This window comes from Palaemon carinicauda, chromosome 2, assembly GCF_036898095.1.
Source record: "Palaemon carinicauda isolate YSFRI2023 chromosome 2, ASM3689809v2, whole genome shotgun sequence".
Lineage (NCBI taxonomy): Eukaryota > Metazoa > Arthropoda > Malacostraca > Decapoda > Palaemonidae > Palaemon > Palaemon carinicauda.
The window spans coordinates 131,876,676-131,890,887 of record NC_090726.1 but is presented as its reverse complement, the minus strand read 5'-3'; the positions used below and the strand labels follow the sequence as shown (position 1 = coordinate 131,890,887).

At 38.5% G+C, this 14,212-nt stretch overlaps 1 protein-coding gene across 1 annotated transcript in view; it reads left to right on the top strand.

The window, feature by feature from the left end:
• Positions 1–13,969, top strand: part of LOC137627118 (uncharacterized) — a 46,280-nt gene extending 32,311 nt beyond the window's left edge. The window contains exon 3 of the mRNA XM_068358161.1: positions 5,191–13,969. Within this exon, the coding sequence (XP_068214262.1) occupies positions 5,191–5,473 (283 nt within the window). The 3' untranslated portion in view covers positions 5,474–13,969. The remainder of the gene's footprint in view (positions 1–5,190) is intronic.
• Positions 13,970–14,212: the final 243 nt, after the last annotated feature.

The following is a 14,212-nucleotide window of genomic DNA, read 5'->3' as shown; positions in this document are numbered from 1 at the left end:
GGAGGGCACGCACCAGCTTGACAAAATCGGGTGGGCAGCCATATCTTTTGAGGACAGCCCACATGGCAGGTCGAGGTACTTTGTCGAAGGCCTTTTTCAAATCCCAGAAGATGAACATTATGGGCTGTTGTTGTTCGAGGCTCTTCTCTTGTAGTTGTCGCGCACAGAAGATCATGTCTATGGTCCCGCGGGAAGGTCGAAAGCCGCACTGGGACTCTGGCAGGACGTCTTCTGCGAGAATAAGGAGGCGGTCAAGGAGAATCCGAGCGAAAATCTTACTCGCGATGCTTAGTAGTGATATTCCCCGGTAGTTGTTACAGTTCTCCCTGTCTCCCTTCTTGAAGATGGTAGTGATGTTTGCATCGCGGAAGTCACTGGGGGGGGGTCTTGGTCTCCCATATTTTCAGTATAAGGAGCATCAAACGGTTCCTCAAGCCGGGGCCACCGTGAGTGAGGAGCTCCAACGGGATGTTGTCTGGCCCTGGGGCTTTGCCGGGCTTCATGCGCTGCAGGGCCTTGTTGAAGTCATGGATGGAGGGTGGTAGTGCCATCCAGTGACGGACGGGATGCTGCGGGGTCATTCGCAGGAGATCGTCTGGGGTGTCTGCTTGGTCATTGAGGAGGTTCTCAAAGTGAGACCTCCACCTGGCCAGGATGCCCTCGCTGTCGGTGATGGTCGTGGCCCCATCCGCGTCCTTCAGGCTGCCCACTGATGACCGTGTGGGACCGAATATTTCTTTTGTTGCTGCATAGAAGCTGCGCAGGTCACGTTGGTCAGCGAAACTCTGTATTTCTGTAGCTTTTCTTTGCCACCAGGTGTTCTGGGCTTCACGGTTACCTCTTTGGCAACCAGCTTCAGCCACCTTGTGAGCACATTTGTTAGCTGCTGTTGGTTGGTTTTCCAAAGTCAGGCGTGCTTGTCGTTTGGTTTCAATGAGAAGAGAGATGGTAGCATCATTCTCATCAAACCAATCCTGCCGTTTCTTGGTGGTGAAGCCTAGTGTTTCCTCCGCGGCACGGGCCATGGCGTTTCTGAGGGTGGTCCAGTGGTGCTCGACAGTGGCCTGACCCACAGGGTCTGCGAGGTATTGTTCGCAGGCCTCCTTGTAGTTCTGTGCCACCTGTGGGTTGCGGAGCTTACTACAATCAAAGCGTTGGTGTGGTACGCTGTCAGGTGCCCTTCTGGGTGGTCGTAGGGTCGTGACGGAGAGTCGGGAGATGAGGAGTCTGTGGTCCGTCCAGCAGTCGTCCGCTCCGGGCATGGATCGGGTGATGCGGACGTCTCCTCGGTCTCTGGCTCTGGTCAGGACGTAGTCCAGGGTGTGCCAGTGTTTAGACCGTGGGTGTCTCCATGTGGTCTTTTGTCGCTTTGGTAACTGGAAGATGGTGTTGGTTACCACAAGTTGGTGTTCTGCACACAGACCCAGTAGGAGTTGGCCATTGGCGTTGCAATTTCCAATGCCATGGCGGCCGATGATTCCCTCCCACAGGCGATGGTCTTTGCCTACTCGGGCATTAAAGTCGCCAAGCACAACGAGCTTGTCATTGGCGGGCACTGCCTGGATGGTGCGGTCGAGCTGGGTGTAGAAGGCAGCTTTGTTATCATCGGTTGAGGTCATAGTCGGGGCGTAAACCGAGATCAGGGTGAGATGTCTGTCCCGCGTGATGGGGATGCGGACAGTCATCAGGCGCTCACTGATGGCCTTGGGAGCGAGGTTGTGCTGCTGCACTAGCTGGGAACGGATGGCGAAGCCGACACCGTGGATGCGAGGCTCCTCTAGGGCCTTGCCTTTCCAGAAGATGGTGTAGCCTGTTCCAGCTTCCCTGATGTTGCCCTCTTTGGGTAGTCTGGTCTCGCTAAGAGCCGCCACATCAACATTGAAGCGGGCTAGCTCCTTGCAGACGAGGGCTGTACGTCGTTCCGGGCGGTTGGTGTTCGTCACGTCTTGGAGGGTGCGGATGTTCCACGCACCTAAGGTTAATATTTTTTTCTTGTTATTTTGACTGCATTAGTGGGATGTCCGCCAGCCGCGGTGAGCTGACCAGACGGGTTTGCCGTGTCCGATGTTTACCCCACCTTTTCTAGGGGCCTCCCCATGTGGGGTGGGCTGCGGTGTCCTCAATAGGCCAGCCCAGTCACGGGTCCAGCTGCCGAACTCTGGTGTCACGGCACCGTCGCCAGAGAGCGACTGAATCTTAGACTCGCCGCCTGAGTGCAGTCGTGGGCTAAGGGCTTCCAGCTATCCAGGCCTGCCCCCTTCACCCACAGTGCTGTCGCCTCAGGACTTGCTGGTGGTGGTGATGATGGTGAGAAAGAGATGAAGAAGGGTGGAGGAAACGACAGAATGCCAGTAGCTAGGTATATTGTTTTGGGTGGTCGTGGCTTTGCAACGGCCACGCACACACACTTGGCCGACATCATTTTCACCGCGGCTCAAGACATATGAGACAGGCGGCTTCTCCGATGTTGGTTGCATCGGGCTGCCGGGTTCTTGTTATGTCAAGGCCCGCCTTGTTGCCTGCCCGACAGGCATTGCCCTCTTCCGCCGGTGCTGGGAAGCTCCGCCGTTGGGGTCTTGTTTGGTTTGAATTTGGAGTTTTCCCTCTCCTAGCCTTTGCCTATCTTAAAATAAAGGAGAAGGCCTATAGGGGTCCAGTCTTGGTCTGGTCTCTCAGAACTGGCCTTAGCGGTATGGTTGAGCCTGCCAGGGTGGATAAACTACCCCTCCGCCATTGCCCAGCCCATCATTGGGACACTCAAGCCCCTCTACTGCAGCAAAGTGCTGGACCTTGTAGGGAACAAGGATTTTGGTTTATCGAGTTACTTTTACTAATTAACCTGTACACTTAACAGGAAGCCAAGGAAACATCTAACAGCTTTACATTTACCAGGTAACACTTTGCTTAGCTTGTGATCAAAAGCACTTTTATTAATTTTGCAAGTGATGGATAGAAAAAATATAGGAAAAATATTTTCATAACACTTCATGAAATTAATAAAAAACACTTGATCATGTGTTTACAAACTCAGTGACTTTGTTTTACAGGAAGCGTTCCTAATAATTTCACTTTCTCTGAAGTGTTACCTACTACAATGTACAATTGTAGTGAAGTTTACTAAAATTAGTTTGACCTTTGGCTTATTAAGTTATATTGATTGTGGTTTGACTATTGAGCTTCCTCATCTCTAGGCACATCATATGCATTGTACTACTGTTCGTGTATTCGAAAAAGTCTTAAAGCTTTTCCAAAACCCACCCTAACTATTAATTCAGGCACAGTTTATTTTAGAACATGCATTAAGTTTTGAAAAAAAAAAAAAGTGAGGAACGGTTGAAGATGGCCTCAGTAAGCGGGATCAGGCTGGAACATGGTTGGAATATTCTAAAGCTAAAATTTATGCTAGCAAGTCTTGTGAGACAGGGTTTTACAATTTATATGGGCTTTTATGAAAAAATTTCTTGTGAAACTAATATTTTCTGAACTTGTTCTATTATGAATATAAAAATATGATTCAGGATTTTCAAGGGATTACTGTGATTACAAATAATAGTCTTGTTCAGAATAATTGTGACAGCACCAACTGATGAAAGTCAAATTTTAGGGGCAAGTCCTGATAGAATCTATGAAAGTCATCCTGTTTTCATGTTAATGATGTCTTAACCCTTTGAGTGCCATGGGATGTGTTTTTCATTACCGTATTTTATGGCCTATAGGACGCACTTTTTTCCCAAAAATTTGGCTAAGAAAATCGCCCTGCGTCTTATACATTGCAGGTATAGTTTGAGACCTACTGTAGACTTATGCTAATCTAACCCAGATTGCACTAGGTACTTTTACCTGTACTAAACTCCGTGCATCCTTATTTTATTTTTATGGCTGGTATAATTGTATTATTACCGGTGTTTTAAAAATTAATTCGTTATAATGAAAGCATTTTAGACTGAAATGCTGTTACTTTCATTTATAAACATCATCTGACAAAATGTAAACATCAAGTTTTGGTTACGTTCTCAGCAATCTTTTATCTTTTAACTTTCTCCTTCCTAAGCCTTCGATAATTTTAATGTACCATTAATAACGGTATTAATCAAATTTAGAGTAGCTTATATATTTTTCATTAAAAATCTACCATGATTCTAATTATCCTCACTTTCTCGATTCAATCGCCATCTTCTCTCACATCATACTGTCATTAGTGGTACTTTATTATTAACTAAACACAAATGAAATGTATTTTCTATTATGCGACGTGTAGAAATTTTTAGTGATATGGCAAGTAAAATATTTGAAATAACATCTTTACAAATAAGCTCTTAGTATTTTAGTTATCACTTGAATGTGTAAATGCGTTTTTTTTTTTCATTGTGATTGGCGATGAAACAAACAAAACAATGTTTTCTGTTCTAGGCAGTGTTTATTAGGAAAAACTTGATATAGAATTGCTCTTATTTCAATTAATTGTAATTACTAAGGATTATCCTTAGTAATTACAAATCAAAATTAATAACATTATTATTTCATAACCAATACTTGGTAAGATAACTATTGCTGCAAAAGCTACCTTATGCACAAATGTTTAAATGCATTTGTTCGTTATGATCAGGGATAAAACGTAAACAAAGCAATGGTTTCCGTATTATGTTGCATGTTTAGCAAAAGCATGGTATAAAATTGTCTATGTTATTTACTTTGGATTTTTAAGTATACAACAAAAGCTAAGCCTATGCATTAATGATCATCTTATGCTCGGAAATATAAGATGTGTTTGCTTGTGCAATGTACAGCTAGTCTATTTTCAACAATATATGTTTAAATACACTAAAAACTTTTTTCCTGAATCTGACCTGCTGAAACGAGGGTGCTTCTTATAGGCCGTCAAATACGATAAATCTGTCTATTCTGGGGTGCATTTGGACATATTTTAAATCCAGTAAATAACAGGTTTTTTCCTCACATATACATATGTAAATCTTACAAAATATGTAATTTATTCAACGCTACAAAAATAACTTGTATAGTAATTTAATTTTTGTTTTCCTTTGGGCTTAAGAGCCAAGTCATTTGGTAAGGAGTTGCCACTCAAAAGGCCAAGATAGTAATAGATACTAGTTTATCAAAGTTGTAAGGGTTTGTTTGTATTCTAGAATACCCTTCCTTGCATATAATGATGAATTTCTTGTTTTCCAGTGGTGGATATGTGACAGTGAATGGTGAGGTTAAACGTGTCAGTACAACATCTACTGCGGGACATATGACAGGTGGCAGTGGAAATAGTGTTGTTAAAACCAGTAGTAATAGTAGTACAGGTACTGCAGTAATGGTTGGAACTGTGACCACTGCACCAAATTCCACTGAATATGTGGAAGAAATAGTGGAGGCAGAAGGTGTAGTAATGGCTGCCGCACAAGATGAACCTCTAACCAAACGACCTAGGATGGATGACGATGGACCACCATATGAGGATGAGTAACTGTACTAATATGATTTAGTCAGAAGTTTCAGCCATATAGGTAGTGATCCTCAAGTTGTCAGTTATTCACCCACAAGTAAGTGGTGGTCCATTAGTGCAAGTCAAACAGGTTCGTAAGAGGTGGGTTGAAGTTAGTGTTAACCTAAATACAACTTGGTAAGCTTAAACACTAAACACCACCTTGTGTAGGAAAACACAAATAGATAAGATGTGATTTCCTCCAGAGTTTTAAGATTAACTGTCACAAGATGGAGGATTCACAATTATATCCCTGATGAACTGATGAACCCAGTTTGTGTGGATTATGTTGTGCCTGTTTGCAAGTGGCATGGTAACTTGTAGCAAAGTTGCCATGGTGTAGTAATGGACAGTCAGCTGAAAATGGACTTGTGCGTTGCATCTGTACACAGCGATATGAAATTGTGATTTTTCCGGTGAGCAACTGTACCTAGGTAAAATGTGTCACACTACCAGACTAGTGTCATGTACCTGATGGGATTTTATTAGTTGCATTTGAGGCAACTGTTGCATATTGCTACAAATGAGACTTGTAGCAACTCATTGGTTATCATGAACAGGATTTCTTTCTTTTATTGCATTTCTCTCTCAAAACTGCTTACATGTTGGCATTACTGTTATGATTTTTAGTTACTTTATTTTTACCTAAAAAGTGTGCAACATAATTTTCATGATTGTTGATTATTGATTTTGCATATGTTTGTGTAACCTGAAGAAAGTGAATGTTGCAGATAGAATAGCCATATTTAAATGTTAATAATTAGTTGATTCACTAAATGTTGACCAAGTGGTCATCATACAGTACAGTACATCACACACACCACGAATAAATCTTAAAAGTAATTTACCCCTCTTTGTGCAGTACAAGTTTTAGATGATGTAAATTATTCTTTTGTGAATAGAATTAATACAGAAGTACTGGGATTGAGGGAATTGGGTTTTTGGGGTTAGGGGGGAAAGGACTGAGGACTGTTGAAGGGCAATCAAGAAATCTTTTACGATGAAACATGTGGGAGTCTATATAACCCTGCCATATTTGTACAGCCTAGATTGTCTGAATAGTCTGGTAGCAAAACCTATAAGTTTGTACTAAAGAGAACTATTGTTTAAGATGTAAAAACTCCCATGTTTTTCTTTGTCTGAGAGGCTAAAAGTGAGTGTAAATGGATAGAATACTATTATATATATTGAGAGAATGACATAGCAGACTTTATGTGAAAAATTTTGTTTCTTGTAAATAAGAGAACAAATGTAGAATTATAGATTTTCTAGAATTAATGTCTTACTCTAACACTGGCTCCTGTTCGTGGGAAGTTATTTATTTTTTCATCTAGAAAATGAACAGTCATGTAATGATGGTCTCACACTTTGTCAGATAACTGTGAAATTTTTTTTAAAGAAAGTTAACAAATCCGGGTAAGTAGTCATAAGATTTTGAAAGGATATGTAATGATGATGTGAGGTTTCCTAAAATATAATTGTTAGAGGATTTTTGGTGTTGAAGCCTCGTTTACATATTTATTTAGGATAACTGTCACTTCTCGTCTAAATTATTTTTTATTTTAGAAGCTTTTTCATGAAGAAAGAGGGTAGATTTTGTATGAGCAATTTGATATGACAGTTTTTTGGAAACTTGACAAATATGGTATCTTCAGCCAAATCCTCCAAGGAATTTCTTTAGTAGCAAGACTGAATGGTGCCCTATGAAGGCCAAAGCAAGTTTTGTATATTTTTGTTCTTGTTCATATTCTTAATATTTCTGTATAACTAAAGGAATATTTGTAGTTAATATAGTGTCATTTGTATTTAGTTTGGCAGTGAAATAACCTGTTTCTTCCCAGGTTTTGTTGACGAAATGTGAATCTTGAATTTAGTTGACTTATTGTCTATACAAGAAACAATTTTATTTTACTCAATGCCTGGTTGGCACATTTTAAGTCAAGAGCTGAATTCTTATTTAGACTAAAGAAAATTTTAAACTGTGCTAGTAGAGCATCCCACTTCTGGAAGAATATATTCCAAATAGTAAGCTACAACATAACTTACTCTTTTAATACCATGGGTACTTGGTGATTAATTCTATTGCCATAAGTCTATCCCTTTCATTCTTCAAAGGCCATTATAGTATGTGAATTTGTTATGGTAATTGATTTGTTTTTTTCACATGGTTACATACTGTGAGTGTGGTGAACCATCCTTTATGCAGTGACATATATCATAGTATATATACTGTACTGGATATGGCAATGGTGTGGTGAAGTTTATGGTCGAAGTGTATAATTTTTTTACTTGTCTGATCATTACCTTGCTCTAGATACAAGGGTTACAATGGGATAGTTGGTCACTTTTAAGAAGGAAGGTTTGAGTCTTGTGGGAGAAAATCAGTGGGAATTCCAAAGCTTGGAAGTGGAAGTCACTAAATTGTGCAATATAAGGGTTATTGACTTCCACAGAATTAAATGATGGAAGACAAGCCTAATAGGGGGAACTTTTCTTGAAAGTGGTGTAACATTATCGTTGTCATAAGTTGTTTTTTTTTCTCATTGGCTTTCCCTTCATGGGGTTAGACAAAAATTAAGTTTTCTTTAGATGGAGTAGCTGCCAAAATAGCATTGATAGAAAAAAACAAGAAGACAAAATAGCATTGATAGAAAAAAAAAGACAACCTGCAGTGAATAATTATTGTTATAAGGAGGAGGTTATCCAGCCCAATGAGTCAAACTCTACTTTTACAGAGCTGACCACCTGCAGTGGAGTAGAAGAGGGTCAAGCAGTAATGCTGATTGTAATAGTGTTCTACGGTCAATTTCTTTTAGCGATGCAGATTGGCACCGACTTGCAGCGGTGCCCTTTTAGCTCGGAAAAGTTTCCTGATCGCTGATTGGTTGGACGAGATAATTCTAACCAATCAGCGATCAGGAAAATTTTCAGAGCTAAAAGGGCACCGCTGCGAGTCGGTGCAAATCTGCCTCGATAAAAGAAATGGACTAGGTAATTGGTTATTAATGGATTCAGGCTTTAGTACAGCTGAAACAAGTTCATGCCTTAGTCTTTGTTTGGCTTTCTTTTCTGGGTTTATTTAAATGTATGCCTGGGTTACATTAAGTGAAAATACAGGATAAAATCCCCAGTTGCCCAATAGTACATATGAAGGGATATCAACTTCATTCATCAATGAATATTAAATAGGAAATACTTTTCCCTGATCACTATTACTTTGGAGGGGCTTTCAGCACCCTTAAATCCTTGATGGCACCTATGCTCCAAATTGAGGCTAATGGCAACAACTTTCGTCATGTAGTCCCTTCCCTCTGCAATGCATGTAGGGCTACCTCTACTATTGTTACATACTGAGTATCTGTTCACACCGAAAGCAGTAGTATTCGACCTAAATATCCTTATTAACCATAAGTGCTTCATAGAAAATTTATTCGGCTTTTTAATGCAATTTTTAGTTTCTATATTTTGTGTTTGTGTGTTTGTTACACCACAAAACATCAACATAAATACGTTGACACAAGACTGCATCGCTCATTAAAGAAAGGGAAAAAAATTAGTTTGCCCCTGGCCTAAAGCCATGAGCCCCTAACAGCAGTTTGTCATGGTCTGGATAACCAGACGGATAATTAAAAACAAGGTACTATATTACAGCACCTCTGGAGTTTGGGGGTATTTACATATAACTTGCTACTGTTGAATAACAAAATCCTGCAGCTGAAATGGCAAGGCCACTAAGAGGATCTTCATGATATTTATCATCATTGTAACTTCTGATGATGTGAATAAATGTTATTTAAAGAGGTGTGAAAAATTAAGGCATTGAGTCCTTTAGCCTTAAACTGGCTAATCAAATTTTCTTCAGTTTGAATTAACAAAGACAATCTTTCCATAGTTTTTAGTTAGGGAATAAAATATCTGGAATTTTTGGCCCACAGATAACATAATTACACACATTTGATAGTGAAGGTGATTTACAAACATTTTGAATGGGGAAAACATGAATAATGTAGTTCAAACTAGCTACACTGAGCTCGGCATCTAGCAGGAGGGGATGAGATGGCAGATATAGAGAAAAGACTAGACAGGATTTTGAAGATATATTGAGTTTTTGGGACCATCTAAATTTTAAAAAGGACTTCAAAGACAGGTGATACAATGCACCTTGTGTTGCTTGAGTGTGACTATTCATGAGGGTGAATTACAATGCAACTATTTAAGCTACAAAGGATTGAAACTAATTGGGGCATTCTCATGCCAATTCTTTGTTATCTGTATGTCTTGCCTTATGACTGTTTGCTTATGAAATACTGCAATGCTGCTTGGACAGTCTAAGGGTAAAAAATTTAAGAGGTTCACAAGGTTATTGAGGCCCTTTACATCAATAGGCATAAGAGGAGGAGGAGATAAGGTAATAGGTCGTCGTCATTATTTTCCCCAGATGCTGATGACGGTGTTAGTGATGAATAACAGACATGTGAATAGGAATAATACTATAGGCAAGTTATCATAACTATTAGGTTCAGATTAATAGGAAATAAATGAATATTTTACGAGAGAAACCAGGGACGATCTACTAACTAGCAATAAAGCTTATAATTTGGTGCCCATTTCTTGCCCCGAGATTGGCAGAAAAAATTTATGCTCACAAGAGAGCCTTCACACAGAGGTCTCATTAGTCAAATCCATTATTGCTGATCAGACTAGCTTAGCTTTTGGAATGACTTAGTAAAGGATGTTAATTGGGCAGTGAGACTCGCAGGAAATGTTCAGTAAATACTGCTCTCCGTAAGTAGGCATACAGTTCTTAAGTGTGCAGGAAATACTATGATGAGACTTGCACAAAAATTATATTCAACTGCAAGGATCCTGATCTGATAGTGGATGCTGTAAATTACACTTACAGTATTCAGGATATGATAGAGGCTATTGTAAATAGATACTGCTTTTCTATGTATTGAGTGTTGGACTGGAGGGTAATAGGTCACTATCACTTTTGATAGTTCATCATCCTTCTCTAGAGGTACTTGTATGACACTACCTATTCCAAAGAAAGTTTTTTTTTTTTTTTTTTTGTTTTTTTTTTTTATAAATGAAAAATATCTAAGTCTTCGTTGCTTTTTTCATATTTGTTTGCCCTGCTTCTCAATATGGTCTAAGATTTAATTGGCTGTGTTGGATAAACTCCCTTAATAGTGATTGTCTGGAGAGCATCAAGACCAGAGGATGAAATGTGGTAACGATTGACATTCAATGCTTGCCTTCCAATATCATCCGATTGAAAAGCATCAGGGGTAGTTTACAGTATACAGTTTCAGTAAAAAATTGTTTACTCGATGCGGTAGGCCTGTTGACCACAGTTTGTGTGGCAGACTTTGAAAGCGATCAAGAGTTTATTCAAGGATATACTGTGTTGTCTCATAAAGCCAGATTTAATACTCCTTTTGGATAGTCTTACCATTAGGAATTCTAACTGGTCTGGCTAAATAATTTTTTGCTAACTTTAGCAGTTCATATATCTGGTTATCCAAATTTTTTATTTTGAAAAGGTAGCAAAAAATAATTTCCAGAAGATTAAAGATTAAATAGCACTGCATACTATTAATATGTCGGACTTCCCTTAGGATTGAAGCAAGGAATTTGGCATGAGGGCAATTACAACCATGGTGTTAAACAGGAATTTCAACATAATTCTTACGTAATTTATGATTTATGGAGTTGGGTTAAGGCGCAGTTACAATAAGACCTTCAATTTCTGATATATTTCTGAAGATAAGAAGTACAGCAGTTGATTTTAGGACATTTGTAGGAGAATGTAATCCTTGACAGTAGGTGAACATAACTTGGTCAGTAGCCCAAAACAAGGAAAACGGGTATCAGCATGACAAGACAATATTTGGTTACATAAACAGGCAAAAAAAGACAGATGCCTTTACAGTGAATGTAGAGATCTTGTAAGAGTCCTAAAGATTATTTTACCTGCCGGATTAAAACAGGACATTAACTTATTTCAACAATTGCCTTGTACTGCTGGGCTATTGTGACAATGATTTATATTTTTTTTTTTAAAGGTAAAGCACGATTGTATAGCTCCTGTCTTGAGAAACCTCTATTTTCCCAGTTAATCATTGCATCTTAAGGTGCATAGGCAACCATGAAAGGTGTATGGTCACCTCTTTGCTAAAGTTGGACTACACGCTTCCTTTCACATGGCTTAGACAAAAGTGGTTTTGAAATTCCTTGTCATCAAGAAAGATATGCCAAGGACTAGATATTGTCATATATGTAATGCAAGTAGAAACAGAGAAACCAAAGATGAATGATTTCTTAATCTGGCCTTTGTTAGATTGCTCGATATTTTGAGAAATTCCCTTCTGGCCAAAATTCTCTTAATTCTTGGTGGATATTTTGGAGCAATTTTCAAATTCTAAGTCTTCGTGTTTGGAGGCTTTCAGTAATTTTCAAACATTTTTTTTTTTTATCCCAACCCAGGAAAGGTTGGATGTTATGGAGGTAACTATGCTTGGGTTATTTCTTGTAGTGACCATCCCTTTTGGTTGGTGAAGATAGGGATATGGTTGTTTACTACCATGGTTCCTTAATATTGTGTTTCTTGTTGAGCCACTGAATTTGGACCATGCCATAGTTTTGAATCAAATTATGCGAGCTGTTCTTTCAAATTTTTCCTTTTTCAAAGACATTAAATTATATTTCTAAAATAGTAGTTATTAAGCTTCAGAGATAATAGCAGGGACCCATACTAAGGAATAGTTATAGATACGACGAGGGTGCTCCTCAAAATTCTTAGTAGGTAATTGTTTCTGAAATTTCTTTGGATGTCACATTTCAATTTGACAGTTAAAGCATAGTCAGATACTGTCGGTGGAGAAGACGAGGAGGGTGCCTTTCCCTAGCAAGTTATGGTAGTCAGTATCTAGATCAATAGGGCTGGTTGACATGTTAGGCTCTTGGCACCAATCTGACTATTCTTTCTCATCTTGAAGCTGCAGAAGCTTAAGTCTTTTACACTGGAGGGGCATCATTACAAGTATGGTGTACAGGTAAAATAGATATATTTATATATCACTAAAGCATTCTCCAAACTGTATTTTGGGTCTTCCGAGAGTGTGTGAATGAATGTGAAGGTATCCCTTCTCAGTTTTATAAGACCTGTTTACTATATTGAAAATTAAAACAAATTTATTTTTTATGTATCCGTAGGTACAGAATCTTAGTTTTTAATGTTTCTATTGTCCTTTTTTACCATGGTTGCTTTTGCAATTCCTTGGATTGTTTAGGTTATCAAATATCTGCATAGTTTGCCAAGACTGATAATGGAATCATCAAAATTGAGGGAATGCTCAGTGAGTAGTCTAAAAGTTGACCAAACATGGTAAGAAATTCTGCATTGATTCATGTGTGCCTTTCAAGCATTGTTGAACGAGTAATATAAGAGATATGTATTTATGGAGGATCAGTTACTAAATTTAATATTATTATTTGCTTCTCTAGTTAGAAACTCCAGTTATATCCTTCCTTTGATGGGAGGATCTTTTTCAAGCTCGGGCCATTTTTTTCTCATTTAAAACATGACTGAAACACAATAAGTTCAACTTCATTTTCAAAGGAACTTTATATTTGCTTAATGCTTTGGTAATTTTTACCAAATATTGCCCATAATGCAGTTCCCAAATACAAGCTTATTTTCCTTTTATAATTAAGATACTATTATGTTTTAAGAGAAGGGCTTGATGAAAGATGCCATCCTGTATATAGTTATATATAATTGTATATTTTAAGAATGAATATAAGGTTTTATTTTCTTCTGTGTATGGAAATGCCGTTGAGAGGCAGTACCACCCGTCTGAGATTAGAAGGAAGTATATTGTGTGACAAGGTGGCAGTTTCCATTCTTTAGTACTTCTTGTTTGGTATTTTCTTACTGTCATCATAATCATCATAGTTGTCGTCGTCGTCCGGATCATCATCATTGTCATCATCACATTTTTTCTCGAGTTGTTTAGGCAGTAAGCTGCAAGATGAAAAAAAAAATTAGTTTTAAGAAAGTTATATTTCTTGACTTTTCTTGATAAGTATGATGAATTGCACAGTTTGCTTGATGAGGTTTTAAAGAGGTACAAAGTGTTTTGTAGCTATTTTATTGGCAAGACAAGCTGGAGTAGGCAAAAAGCATAACCAGCCCATTGTTCAGCCTTTTTATATGAAGCACATCAAGGAACTTGTGTTTTCCAAAAAGTTTAATTTTAAATTATATTAAAATTGATGATGGTATGAAGTTGGAGCCAGAAAATTGTGAATATTGATGGCTTCCCTCAGTAACATCAGCTTCCTGATATTCAGGAGGCTTTTTCCCCTTCCTTAATTTTGCCACAGTCCTCACAGATTTACCCTGCCTTGAAATCCTAGTGATTTGTATGTACAACTAATAGAAGCAGAGTGAAAATAAAAACATTAACTCACTTTATTTTGTTTTATTCATTTGGCCTTAGTCCTGTTTTGGAGTTTATTTCTTAGTTTTACAAAGATAGAGTAAATCTGCACTATGCAGTCAACCAATTAGTGATGTGATATATGATATTAAACTTCCTGTGCCTTGAGTAATTATGCAACCTTCTTTTGACTGCTGCACTGATCAGACTTCCTTTTTTTTTTTCTAAATCGCTGTAATCGAGCTTATGAATATATTAGAATTTTTACAATTAC